This window comes from Rhinopithecus roxellana, chromosome 19 (assembly GCF_007565055.1).
Source record: "Rhinopithecus roxellana isolate Shanxi Qingling chromosome 19, ASM756505v1, whole genome shotgun sequence".
Lineage (NCBI taxonomy): Eukaryota > Metazoa > Chordata > Mammalia > Primates > Cercopithecidae > Rhinopithecus > Rhinopithecus roxellana.
The window spans coordinates 81,128,726-81,141,614 of NC_044567.1; the positions used below are offsets into that span (position 1 = coordinate 81,128,726).

Consider the following 12,889-nt stretch of genomic DNA (forward strand, 5'->3'; position numbering starts at 1 on the left):
TGACCTAGTGATCCGCCCACCTCAACCTCCCAAAGTGCTGGGACAGGCGTGAACCACTGCCTCCGGCTGTGAGATCCCATTTCTAAAAACAAAAAAAGAAAGAAAGATAAAAAGAAACAGATCAGCTAAAGAGACTCAATCAGGACTTACCTTACATGAGCTATTTAGAGTGCAAAACTGAGAATAAAAAGTTAGGTATAAGGATTTAAGTTCAAATTTCTCATTAAAAAATACAGCTTTTTGGGGAAAGTGTTACAAATGCAATATTTAGTATCTTCTCCAATGATATATTTTATTTTTATTACAATTGTACTCCTTAAAGAAATGTTTTAAACCACATTCCATATCCCCTGCTAATTTTCTTTGGGTGCTGTAATGTGGAAAGTATTGGAAAGTCCAGTTCTAATCCAGCCCCCTTAACTGATTTGTGAGCAAACTGGGGCTCAGTCAGGCCTGATTGACCTATCTGACATCACAGAGCTAATCACTTCCTTCATAAATCAGTTCCTGTCCTCTGACTTTCTGAGCCTTAACTGTAGATGTGTGATACATCACCCAACTCATTTAAGTTTAAATCAAATCAGGTTGGTTTCTCTCTGCGTGGCGGTTTTTTTTTTTTTTTTTTTTTTTTTTTTTTTTTTTTAAGAGACAAGGTCTTGCTTAGCTGCTCAGACTGCTGGAGTGTAGTGACACCATCGAAGCTCACTGCAGCCTCAAACTCCTGGGCTCAAGCGTTCTTCCTCCCTCGGCCTCCCAAAGTGCTGGGATTATAGGTGTGAGCCACCACACCTAGCCTGTCATACTCCATTTAATCTGAACTCCCTCCCAGGTTTAAGGAACCCTTCACATTATGTGTAGCCTGTAACCCACTATGGGAGTTGAGATGCCAGGCACTTGCCATCATGATCCCTCCTGCTGCTAGACCCTGCACTCAGGTACACCCAGCCCAGCCTTTTAGCTGGAAGCCAGAACAGCTATGAAGCAGTGGCCAGTGCCCAGGATTGATGCTTTACCAGGACAAGCTGGGCTTTCTGCCAGGCAGCTGCCACCATGCTGTCCTCACTGGTCCAATTCTATAGCCTGATTTTGGACACTTGTTGGCTGCAAAGTCTCAGAGCCTCATTCTTGGGCGCTATCAGAGATTCCGTGAACTTGAAGTAGGCAGTGGTTCTGTTGCTTGCCATCAAGAACTCAACTGATAGGCCAGGCACAGTGGCTCACATCTGTAATCCCAGCACTTTGGGAGGCGGAGGTGGGTGGGTCACCTGAGGTCAGGAGTTCTAGACCAGCCTGGCCAACATGGTGAAACCCCAACTCTACTAAAAATACAAAAATTAGCTGGGCATGATGGTGCGTGCCTGTAGTCCCAGCTACTCAGGAGGCTGAGGCAAGAGAACCACTTGAACCCGGGACGCAGAGGTTACAGTGAACCGAGATCATGCCACTGTACTCTAGCCTGGGCATCAAAGTCAGACTCCATCTAAAAAAAAAAAAAAAAAAGACAAATGCCATAAAAGGCTCACATTTGCTGGGCACGGTGGCTCACGCCTGTAATCCCAGCACTTTGGGAGGCTGAGGTGGGTGGATCATGAGGTCAGGAGTTTGAGACCACCCTGGCTAACATGGTGAAACCCTGTCTCTACTAAAAATACAAAAAAAAATTAGCCGGGAGTGGTGACTCACACCTGTAATTTCAGCTACTCGGGAGGCTGAGGCAGGAGAATCGCTTAAATCCAGGAGGCGGAGGTTGCAGTGAGCCAAGATCGTGCCACTGCACTCCAGCCTGGGTGACAGAGCAAGACTCTGTCTCAAAAATAAAAGAACCGATAAAGAAATTGGTACCAGAGGCCCGGCGCAGTGACTCACGCCTGTAATCCCAGCACTTTGGGAGGCTGAGGCGGGCGGATCATGAGGTCAGGAGATCGAGACCATCCTGGGTAACACAGTGAAACCCCGTCTCTATTAAAAATACAAAAAATCAGCAGGGCGTGTTGGCAGGCGCCTGTAGTCCCAGCTACTTGGGAGGCTGAGGCAGGAGAATGGCGTGAACCTGAGACCATCCTGGTTAACACGGTAAAACCCCGTCTCTACTAAAAATACAAAAATTGGCTGTGTGCCTGTAATCCCAGCTACTTAGGAGGCTGAGGCAGGAGAATGGCTTGAACCCAGGAGGCAGAGGTTGCAGTGAGCCGAGGTTACGCCACTGCACTCCAGCCTATGTGACAGAGCGAGACTCCATCTGAAAAAAAAAAAAGAAGACTATATATACCATGTTTGTTTGTGTTGCCTTAACCCATTTTCAGAGTGACCTGAAGCCTTGCTAACATTGAGCCACAAGGCAGAGCAAGAGAAGATTCTTCAGCAGGTCCAGGCTGTGGTGCAACGGATTCTGCTAATTGGTCCTCATGACCCAGTGTATCCAACAGTGCTCTCTGTACAACCACATACTGGGGTGCTGTATGAAGGGTGCATGAAAACCCTGCAAAGGAGCATCATATGGTTGTGCTTAGGGTTTTGGATCAAAGCCTTGCTCTCCTTGGCTAATAAATATTCTTTCTGGAAACTGCTCTTACTTTGCTCCTGGGCCCCAGTAAAGATTGAAAGCCAGGTGACCACATACCTGTGCAGCTTGTCAGGAACTGAATATCTGTTCCACGGAGCCAAAAAATGTCCAGTTGTGGTCCCTTCCCCAAGAAGACACGATGTAGGCTGGGCACGGTGGCTCACACCTGTAATTCTAGCACTTTCCGGAGCTGAGGCAGGTGGATCACTTGTGGTCAGGAGTTCAAGACCAGCCTGGCCAACGTGGCAAAATCCTGTCTCTACTAAAAATAATACAAAAATTAGCTGGGCAAGGTGGCAGTCACCTGCAGTCCCAGTCACTCAGGAGGCTGAAGTGGGTGAATGGCTTGAGCCCGGGAGGAGGAGGCTGCAGTGTGCCAAGATCACACCACTGCACTCTAGCCTGGGTGACAGAGCAAGACCATTTCTTGAAAAAAAAAAAAAAAAAGTTATAGAAAACACCTCTCATTCCATCTATTGTATATGTTTTGTAAACTGTTTTCCTTTACTATTCAATTATAAATTTTGAAGGGTGTTCCCACTTCTAATATCTTTGTATTCCCTGTAATACATAGTGTTCTTATTTTATTTTAGAGCTGGGGATCTCGCTACATTGCCTGGAACTACTGGGCTCAAGTGATCCTCCCACCTCAGCCTTCCAAATTGCTGGGATTACAGGTGTAAGCCACCGCACCCGGCAGTACATAGCATTTTACACACTAAATAGGATATACATTGCAAACTAGTAGACTCTGGGCTATATCCAAACTGGCTATTCTTTTTTTTCGGAGATGGAGTCTCCCTGTGTCGTCCAGGCTGGAGTGCAGTGGCATGATCTCAGCTCACTGCAATCTCCACCTTCTGAGTTCAAGTGATTCTCCTGCCTCCCTAGTAGCTGGGATTGCAGGCACACAGCACCATGCCCAGCTAGTTTTTGTATTTTTAGTGGAGACGGGGTTTCAACATGTTGGCCAGGCTGGTCTCAAACTCCTGACCTCAGGTGATCCACCCACCTTAGACTCCCATAGTGTTGGGATTACAGGTGTGAGCCACTGCGCCGGGCCAAGACTCCTTATATTTTTAAAGAAAAATAATTGTCTGGGCATGGTGGCTCCCACCTTCAACCTCAGCATTTTGAGAGACCGAGGCAGGAGAATAGCTTGAGGCAGGAGTTTGAGATCAGCCTGAGCAACATAGCGGGACCTTGTCTCTAGAAAAAATTTGAAAATTAGCTGGGCATGGTGGTGCGCACCTGTGGTTCCAGCTACCCGGGAGCCTGGGAGGTGGATTGGGAGGTGGATGTTGCAGTGAGCTGCGATTGCACCATTGCACTCTAGTCTGGATGACAGAGCAAAACCCTGTCTCAAATTTTAAAAAGAAAGAAAAGAAAAGAAAAAGAAAAAGAAAAAAGAAAAGAAACCTAACAGGATTCTGACTCTGTCCACCAAATGGATTATTTTTTTCTTTTTTTGAGACAGAGTCTCACTTTGTCGCCCAGGCTGGAGTGCAGTGGTGTGATCTTCGCTTACTGCAACCTCCGCCTCCTGGGTTCAAGCAATTCTCCTGTCTCAACCTCCAGAGTAGCTGGGATTACAGGCAAGGGCCACCATGCCCAGTTAATTTTTGTATTTTTAGTAGAGATGGGGTTTCACCATGTTGGTCAGGCTAATCTCGAACTCCTGACCTCAGGAAATCCGCCCACCTCGTCCTTCCAAAGTGCTGGGATTACAGGCAGGAGCCACCATGCCTGGTGGCTTATTTCAATCTAGATAGGAAAATATAACACATATGTGAAATGAAAAAATACAAGCACTAATTGCCAGGTAAATATATTCAATATAATTTGGTTGAGTACCACGGGTGACAAATGTGTACATGCCTCCAGGGACCAGGTAAGTAATGACAGTCAATAAGGTAGGGCAAGATGAGGACTTTGGCCAATGGAAGCGCCTTTTTTTTTTTTTTTTTTTTTTAGACAGAGGATTGCTCTGTCACCCAGGCTGGAGAGCAGTGATGCGATCTCCACTCACTGCAACCTCCACCTCCCAGGTTAAGCAATTCTCCTGCCTCAGTCTCCCAAGTAGCTGGGACTACTGATACCCCACCACACCTGGCTAGTTTTTAGTAGAGACAGGGTTTCGCCATGTTGACCAGGCTGGTCTCGAACTTCTGCCCTCAAGTGATCTGCCTGCCTTGGCCTCCCAAAGTGCTGGGATTACAGACATGAGCCACCACGCCCAGCCCTGGCACCGTATTTTGTTTAAAGAGGGTGGCCGGGCACGGTGGCTGTGGCCTGTAATCCCAGCACTTTGGGATGGAGGCGGGTGGATCGCTTGAGCTCAGGAGTTCGCAGTGAGCCAAGATCGCTGGGATAATATATGCATATTTAAGGTTTCAATTTTTGTGTCTCCAAAAAAAAATTCTCAGTTCCTCACTATCTTTTATTTTTTTTTTATTTTTTTTATTTTTTTGAGACAGAGTCTTGCTGTGTCACCCAGGCTGGAGTCCAGTGGCACGATCTTGGCTCATTGCAGCCTCTGCCTTCTGGGTTCAAGCGATTCTCCTGTCTGCTTCCCGAGTAGCTGGGATTATGGGCATGAGTCACCATGCCCAGCTAATTTTTGTATTTTCAGTAGACAGAATTTCACCATGTTGCCCAGGCTAATCTCGAACTTCTGGGCTCAAGTGATCCTCCCATCTGGCCTCCTAAAGTGCTGGGATTACAGAGCTGAGCCACCGTGCCTGGCCACCCTCTTCAAACAAAATATGGGCACTTCCATTGGCCTAGGTCTTCATCTTGCCTACTTTATTGACTTACATTACTTACCTGGTCCTTGGAGACATATACACATTTGTCACCCTTAGAGCTCAACCAAATTGTATTGAATGCATTTATTTGGCAATTAGTGCTTGTATTTTAATCTTCATTTCACGTATGTGTTCCATTTTCCTAACTAGATTGAAATAAGCCATTTGGTATACAGAATCCTGTTAGATATTTTTCTTTTTTTTTTAATTTTTATTTTTGAGACGAGTCTTGCTCTGTCGCCAGGCTGGAGGGTAGTGGCGCGATCTCGGCTTACTGCAACCTCTACCTCCTGGGCTCAAGCGAGTCTTCTGCCTCAGGCTCCGGTGCAGCTGGAACTACAGGTGCGCACCACCAGGCCTTGGTAACTTTTGTATTTTTAGTATAGATGGGGTTTCAGCATATTGGCCAGGCTGGTCTTGAACTCCTGTCCTCGTGATTCGCCCACCTCAGCCTCCCAAAGTGCTGGGATTACAGGCGTGAGCCACCACACCCAGCCTCTTTTTTAAAAAAATTTTGAGACAGGGTCTTGCTCTGTCACCCAAGCTGGAGTGCACTCGTGCAATCACAGCTCACTGCAACATCCACCTCCCAGGCTCAAGCAATCCTCCCACCTCAACCTCTCGCTAGCTGGGACCACAGGTGCACACCACCATGCCCGGCTAATTTTTCAAATTTTTTCTAAAGATGAGGTCCTGCTATGTTGCCTAGGCTGGTCTTGGACTCCTGACCTCAATCTATCCTCTGGCCTTGGCCTCTCAAAGGACTGGGATTGCAGGTGTGAGCTGCGGCGCTTGGCCAACTATTTTTCTTTAAATTACTTTTTGGTTGTCACTTATCTCAGTAAATATTAATATATGTTTATAAAACCTTTCTCTTATCTGAAGACCTGATCTCAACCACTCAGGGTTGAGTCCCTGTGATAAGGTTTGAGGGTGCCTAAAATATCATGATTCGTCTTTTGGGCTAAGCTGAAACCTAGTGACCTGTCCGGTAAATCAATTAAGGCTATTTTCCGATAATACAAACATTTAACACCGTGAAGTAGGTTTTAGGCAGTATTCCCTCTTTTCCACTGCAAAGGAAAGGTAATTTCTTGCTGAGGTGGTCGAGGTCCTCGCTGGGGCACTGGGAAGGCGGCGGGACATTGGAACGTGCAGTAGTTGCGTTCTGGAGTTTACTGAGGCTTTCCAAGCAGCGATTCCACGCAACAGGTCTTAGGGCGCCCCTCCCTCTGGGCGTGGCAGCCCGGGGCGTGGCTCCTGGCACAGATCCGGAGCAGTTGTCATTGGAGTCATTTTCAGGACTCCAGCTCCAAGCTTCGGAGTTTCCTAAATTCGGGGCGGTTGTCTCCCTGTCCTCTCGACTACTTTCCCTCCGTCGCTGGCGCTGCCCTCGGTCGCTTGGGCCGCCCCTCTCCGCAACTTTTCTTTCTCTCGCTGGCTCTTTCAGCATCAGTTTCCCTAGGGGGCGGGAGGGGAATGATATATGGGGGCTCCCCTGCCTTCCTCTCCGAGCCGCGGAACGGGAGACGCGGGGAGGAGGTCCGAGCGGCTTTGGGCTCCAGCCAGGGGTCCGCGGAGACTTTGGTCTCCGATGGCCTTTGACGCTGGGCATTTCGCGAGCTGCGCGCCCCTCTCAGCCGCGCCACCCGCGCCCGGAGTCCAGCCGCACCGCGCTGTGCTGAGCCCGGGAGCCCAGGGATCCCCGCCCCCGACTCGACGCTCCCGCGCTCCCCCTAGCGGCCGTCGTGCCGTCTCACTCCGTCCCAGGCTCGTCGGCGGCGCAGCTCACGTGACCGCGCTCTGGGCCTGCGGCCGCTGTCGGTTCCCCCAGTCACCGAGCGAGAGGGAAGAAACAAGATGGCGGCTGAAGGCGATCCGGAGTGGGGCCCCAGCAATTCGGATTGAGCCTTCTCCCTCCACCCGCTTCCGTCGGCCGGGCCCCTCCCGCCCGGCCCCGCGGGCCTCCCCACCCGGCCCCGGCGCTCCCCACCGCCCCCCTGCGCCCGCCCCTCCCCCTCCGCTTTCCTTCTCCCCCCGCCTCGGCTCCGACATGAGGGGCCGGCGGGGCAGGCCGCCCAAGCAGCCCGCGGCTCCCGCTGCGGAGCGCTGCGCCCCGGCCCCGCCGCCGCCGCCACCGCCGCCCACGTCAGGACCCATCGGGGGGCTCCGCTCGCGGCACCGCGGCAGCAGCCGGGGCAGGTGGGCCGCCGCCCAGGCTGAGGTGGCGCCCAAGACGCGGCTGAGCTCGCCCAGGGGGGGCAGCAGTAGCCGGAGGAAGCCGCCGCCGCCGCCGCCGGCCCCCCCCAGCACCAGCGCCCCGGGCCGGGGGGGGCGAGGAGGCGGGGGCGGCAGGACGGGGGGCGGGGGCGGCGGCGGCCACCTGGCCCGGACCACCGCGGCCCGGAGGGCCGTCAACAAAGTGGTGTACGATGACCACGAGAGCGAGGAGGAGGAGGAAGAGGAGGACATGGTCTCCGAGGAGGAGGAGGAGGACGGCGACGCCGAGGAGACCCAGGATTCTGAGGACGACGAGGAGGATGAGATGGAGGAGGACGACGATGACTCCGATTATCCGGAGGAGATGGAAGACGACGACGACGACGCCAGTTACTGCACGGAAAGCAGCTTCAGGAGCCATAGTACCTACAGCAGCACTCCAGGTACCCACCCAGCCCAGTTGCTGCAGACTCCTTCCCCACCTCCTCTGCCCTCCCCCCTTGCTCACTCGTGTGCTGTGCATCCTGCTCCGATCTCCCCCCAACCCCGCCTCCCCCCCAAACGGAGGGGAAATGCGACGGCACATCAAGTGGCAAAAAACTAGATTTACAAGAGGAAAGAGGCGCATTGTTCAAAATGGAGATTGCATTGTTGCAGTTTGCAGGCCACACTCGCTCGCACTCTCTCTACCCCCACCCCCTCTTTTTCCTCTTCAAAATTTGTGCCAGTGCAGTGTCTCCACCGGGCAGGATTGAAACTTTGGCAAACACATATCCATTGCATTCATTTTTCTCCCCTTGTTTTGGTGTGGTTTTCTGGAATGAAAGAAGCCTCTTGTTTTGCAAACCTCTTTGCATTTCTAATGTGGTTTCTTTCGGATTTTTATTATATATCTGTTACTTAAAAGGGAATTAAGGATTTGGACAGATTGTGGCACACAAACACGCACACAAAAATGGGTTTTCACACCCCTAGCTGTGGTTTTAAAATTGTGTTACGGAAACGGATCATTTGGGTTAGTAGGGGAACCTTATCTGGTCCTGTGTGTTTGTTTTTATTCTTGGAGTGCTAATGGGCCCGTGCAACAGTTGCTGGTAAATGGCTGATTATAAAGCAAAGCGGAAAGCCAAATAAGACCTAACCAAATTTGGGAATTCATCCGATTCAGAATTATTTTGGTTAAATCAAAAATAAAAGTACAAAACCTCAGGAACGCGCTTCTTAACTCATTTGATCGCTTTGCCTTGCTTGGGAAATGTAGTTTCGTGTCACCTGTTGCAGAAGATGTGTAGTTGATCATCTAGACATGGTTGCCGAAGATGAACTTTTGGACCAACTTCTAAGTCACACAGCGTCAGTATCAGATTTATTACATGACGACTTTTTCTTTTCACTCTATTTCTGAGGAAAAAGCCCTCCCGAAATCCGTAATGAATTTCTCCATGGTAACCCCTCTTCTGTTTTCTCACAGAAAGTTTCTCTAGGCTGGTGCTGAGATGCATTTTGTTAAACACCCCCGCCCCCCCCCCCCCCCCCCGCAAAAGGCTGCTTTGTACGTAGTTGCAATTTATTAAATTGTGAAATTAACATAACCAAAGCAGCAACCGGCAAGACTTTTCCTTTATAATTTTGCAAATCTAGATTAATTAAATTAGAATCTGGTTTTAAAAGCATTTAAAAAATAAAGTTTATGAGAAAATATTTGTGAGGAAAAAAGACCTTTTTTTCCTTGAAGTAAGGTGTGTCATGTTTTTCTTAGACTAGGGTAGTAGAAGTGGTTAACTTGAAAAGTTTCTGATTTTAATAAATACTTAAATACTTATTGGAGAAGTAGGGTAGTATTAAGCCAAATGTAAACCCACATAGGTTGTTCTAACTAACACAAACTGAAAAAAGATCATTTCTTTTGCCGGATGGTCAGAATCGTTGCCAGTCTTGTCTGGGGGAGGCTGTAGGAGTACTTTTTTTTTTTTTTTTGAGAGGGAGTCGCTCTGTCACCCAGGCTGGAGTGCAGTGTCCCGATCTCGGCTCACTGCAACCTCTGCCTTCCAGACTCAAGTGATTCTCCTGCCTCAGCCTCCTGAACAGCTGGGATTACAGGCACCCGCAAGTACACTCGGCTAATTTTTGTATTTTTAGTAGAGATGGGGTTTCACCATGTTGGCCAGGCTGGTCTCAAACTCTTGACCTTGTGATCTGCCCATCTCGACCTCCCAAAGTGCTGGGACTACAGGTGTGAGCCACTGCGCCCAGCCTAGTGCGTCTTTTATAGTAATAATTTTTACTATACTTCACATGTTGGTCTTCTTTGTACCCAGAGCTGGTAATTGAAACATGGAGACTGAATTGCATATACCCCTGGAGGAAGTTTTTTTTTCTGGTTAGAAAGAGCTGAGACATTTTGGCAGGGCAGTTCAGCTAACTTTAAGTCCCATTCGAAGGCCTATCAAATAATATTTAAGATTGAAGACTGTTCATATGCTGACTTAAATTACAATTTGTAGCTAGGTGTCCTTTAATAAAATGTGTTTACTTTTGATACTTTTGTGACATTTTGTTTTTGTTTTTTTGAGAAGGAGTTTTGCTCTTGTTCTTGTTGCCCAGGGTGGAGTGCAATGGCACAATCTTGGCTCACTGCAACCTCCGCCTCCTGGATTCAAGCGATTCTCCTGCCTCAGCCTCCCGAGTAGCTGGGATTACAGGCATGTACCACCACGCCCAGCTAATTTTGTGTTTTTAGTAAAGATAGAGTTTCTCCGTGTTGGTCAGGCTGGTCTTGAACTCCCGACCTCAGTTGATCCGCCTGCCTCGGCCTCCCAAAGTGCTGGGATTACAGGCATGAGCCACGGTGCCTGGCCTGAATTTTGTTTTTCTTAATGACACTTGCAGCCTACCAGTCTTATCCTTATATGAAATTATTAACTCCTTGGAGATAGGTATTGAGCTTATTCCCCCTGCAGCTCCTGTAACAGTGTTTTGCACATAGCAGATGTTCATCAAAGATTGGTTGGATAAATTGTTAGTAGATGTGAATTTGTAATAGATGAAGTTTTGATCATTCTACAGTGGGTGTCATAACCACTAAATACTTTGGATTTAGGGAACTAAAAATTGATCTAATTGGTTTTTGTGTGTGTGTGTTTTTTTAATTGGGTTTTGATGGACAATTTGATCAGTGAATGTTTTTCTTTTTTTTTTCAGTGAATGTTTTTCATTGCAAGAGTTACTTTGTTTTTGAGTTGCTATTTCGTATTGCTTGTTAGGCATTTTCCTTTATTGGCTGTGATGTTAATTTAGATGTTTTACCTTTTGTAACACATTATTTCTTAAGATTATGGTAAAATGGATGTGACTTTTTTCTCCTTATCTCTTGTAAAAAAAAAAAAAGGGATACGCGTGCAGAACGTTTGTTGCATAGGTATATACGTGTGCCATGGTGGATTGCTGCACTTACTGACCCGCCCTCTGAGTTCCCTCTCCACACTCCCCTCTCCCTACCCCCCACCCCCACCCCCGGATGTGAGTGACATTTTGAGTTGTAAACTTTTAGAACATGCCCACTTGCCTCGAATGAGTAACAACGCGTGACAGTGAGTTGTTTAGGCTAAGTACCAGTTTCATTGGTTTTATAGTCTCTACTTCCTGGAGGAAGGCTGTCAGGTAAATGTGTAGATAGAAGAAAAAAAGTTTTAGAACTGGTTTAACATATCTGAATAACACATAAAGAAGTATGATGAATTTGAATCCTGTTGTACTGTGAAGGCTGAAAGAGGAATTTACTTTATTGGTGATTTAGAGTAATTTGATTAATTTTTATAGTTTACGGTGTTGGTTTAAGTACTGACGTGACATTCCTAAGAAATAGCTCACTCCTAATATAAGAAATAACTCAGTATTTTGTAGGTAATATAACTTAATGCAAAGACTAGTTGACATTACTAAAGTCATGAAAGGTTTATTCATTGAAGATTGTTTTCCTTTTATGGAAAAAATGTAAGGATGGCAACTTTTTAGTATAAAATTGAAATCACCTAGTTTTGCTTAAGCTAAAGGCTTATGACTGAATAATGCTTTAATTCATTTTCACTTTTTAAATTTAGAATTACTTCAGCGTATAGGTTTTATGACATTGCCAGTATAATGAGAAGGATTGTATAGGAAGTGTTTTCAATAGGCATTTGGTGAAGTCTGATAGCACTTTGAAATTAAGCATTTGCTAATTTTAAGAAATTATATTTAAAACAGAATGATTCTTGTGTTTCAGTTTCAGTCTTGTGTGAGACTTCTGAGAATACTTACCTGGAATTTTAAAACTTGGAACCCCTGATAACTTCATAAAACAAAAGCCCTGGTGTTATCCTGGGAGAGTGAACGATTTGTGTCCTCTAAGGATTGTGACAGTGGAGATTAGTGGCAGAGATGCCATGAATGAACCATAGATTTACCTCAACCAGAATTTGTCACTGGTTTGACAATATTATTCCCACCAGTGCCAACTTAATGTCTTTTCAGTATAATTTCTGATTGCTACATGCGAGGTACAAAGTGCAGTGGGCATTTAAAGGAGGGCGAGATTTTATACCCTGTTTAAGGGGATTGGTGTGGGCATAGGCTTCCTGGATGGGCATGTGGAGAGTAAGGACAGGCAGATGGAGGGAGGGAGGGGGAGGGAGCGGGAGGGAGCAGCAGGCACTGATAGTAAAGTGTGGGCAGTCTCAAGTAACTCGGTTTAGCAAGAGCCTGGGTGTGTGAATAGGAAATAAACCAAAGCTCCTTTGTATGCTGTGTTGGGCAGTACCTAGAGGATCAGGCTATAGCAACTGTACTTTCCCCCTCTTTTGTAGAATAAGGATTGTGCTAGATTGTGATCCTCAGGCCTTTTTCACTCCTAAACACTCCGAGGAGATATGCTGTATTCCCAGCAGCACCATGCACAAACATGAAACAGAACCACGTCAAATCACAGAGATGTTGAACCACTGCTGTAGCCCTTTCTCCCAAATTGAGAGAATTACTGAGGAAATGGCCTGGAGCTCTCTCTCTTTCAAATCTATTTCAAATTTGTTTAACTTTGGGTATTGGGATGACCGGAAGATCTTGAAAGAGCAGGGCATGATTTCAGAGGGATGCCACGAAGTTTAGCTTAGATTCTCTGCTGCAGGACGGACTGACAAGGACGAGATAGCTGGTGGGTTTTGTAGCCCTGGAGGGAAGACCTGTCCAGGAGGTGCTTTAGAGTTCTTCAGGCTTTGACACATAGATGTGTAGAGAGAGGAATGCATTACATATGCCTCCCTGA

General features: G+C 47.4%; 1 protein-coding gene across 13 annotated transcripts in view; it reads left to right on the top strand.

Annotated features, from left to right (window-relative positions):
- Positions 1-7,219: 7,219 nt before the first annotated feature.
- The window catches only part of BPTF (bromodomain PHD finger transcription factor), a 153,341-nt gene continuing 147,671 nt past the window's right edge, over positions 7,220-12,889 (top strand). For all 13 annotated transcript variants that reach the window (XM_010379968.2, XM_010379964.2, XM_010379966.2 and 10 more), the window contains exon 1: positions 7,220-8,033. In XM_010379968.2, coding sequence (XP_010378270.2) covers positions 7,424-8,033 — 610 coding nt within the window. In that variant the 5' untranslated portion in view covers positions 7,220-7,423. The remainder of the gene's footprint in view (positions 8,034-12,889) is intronic.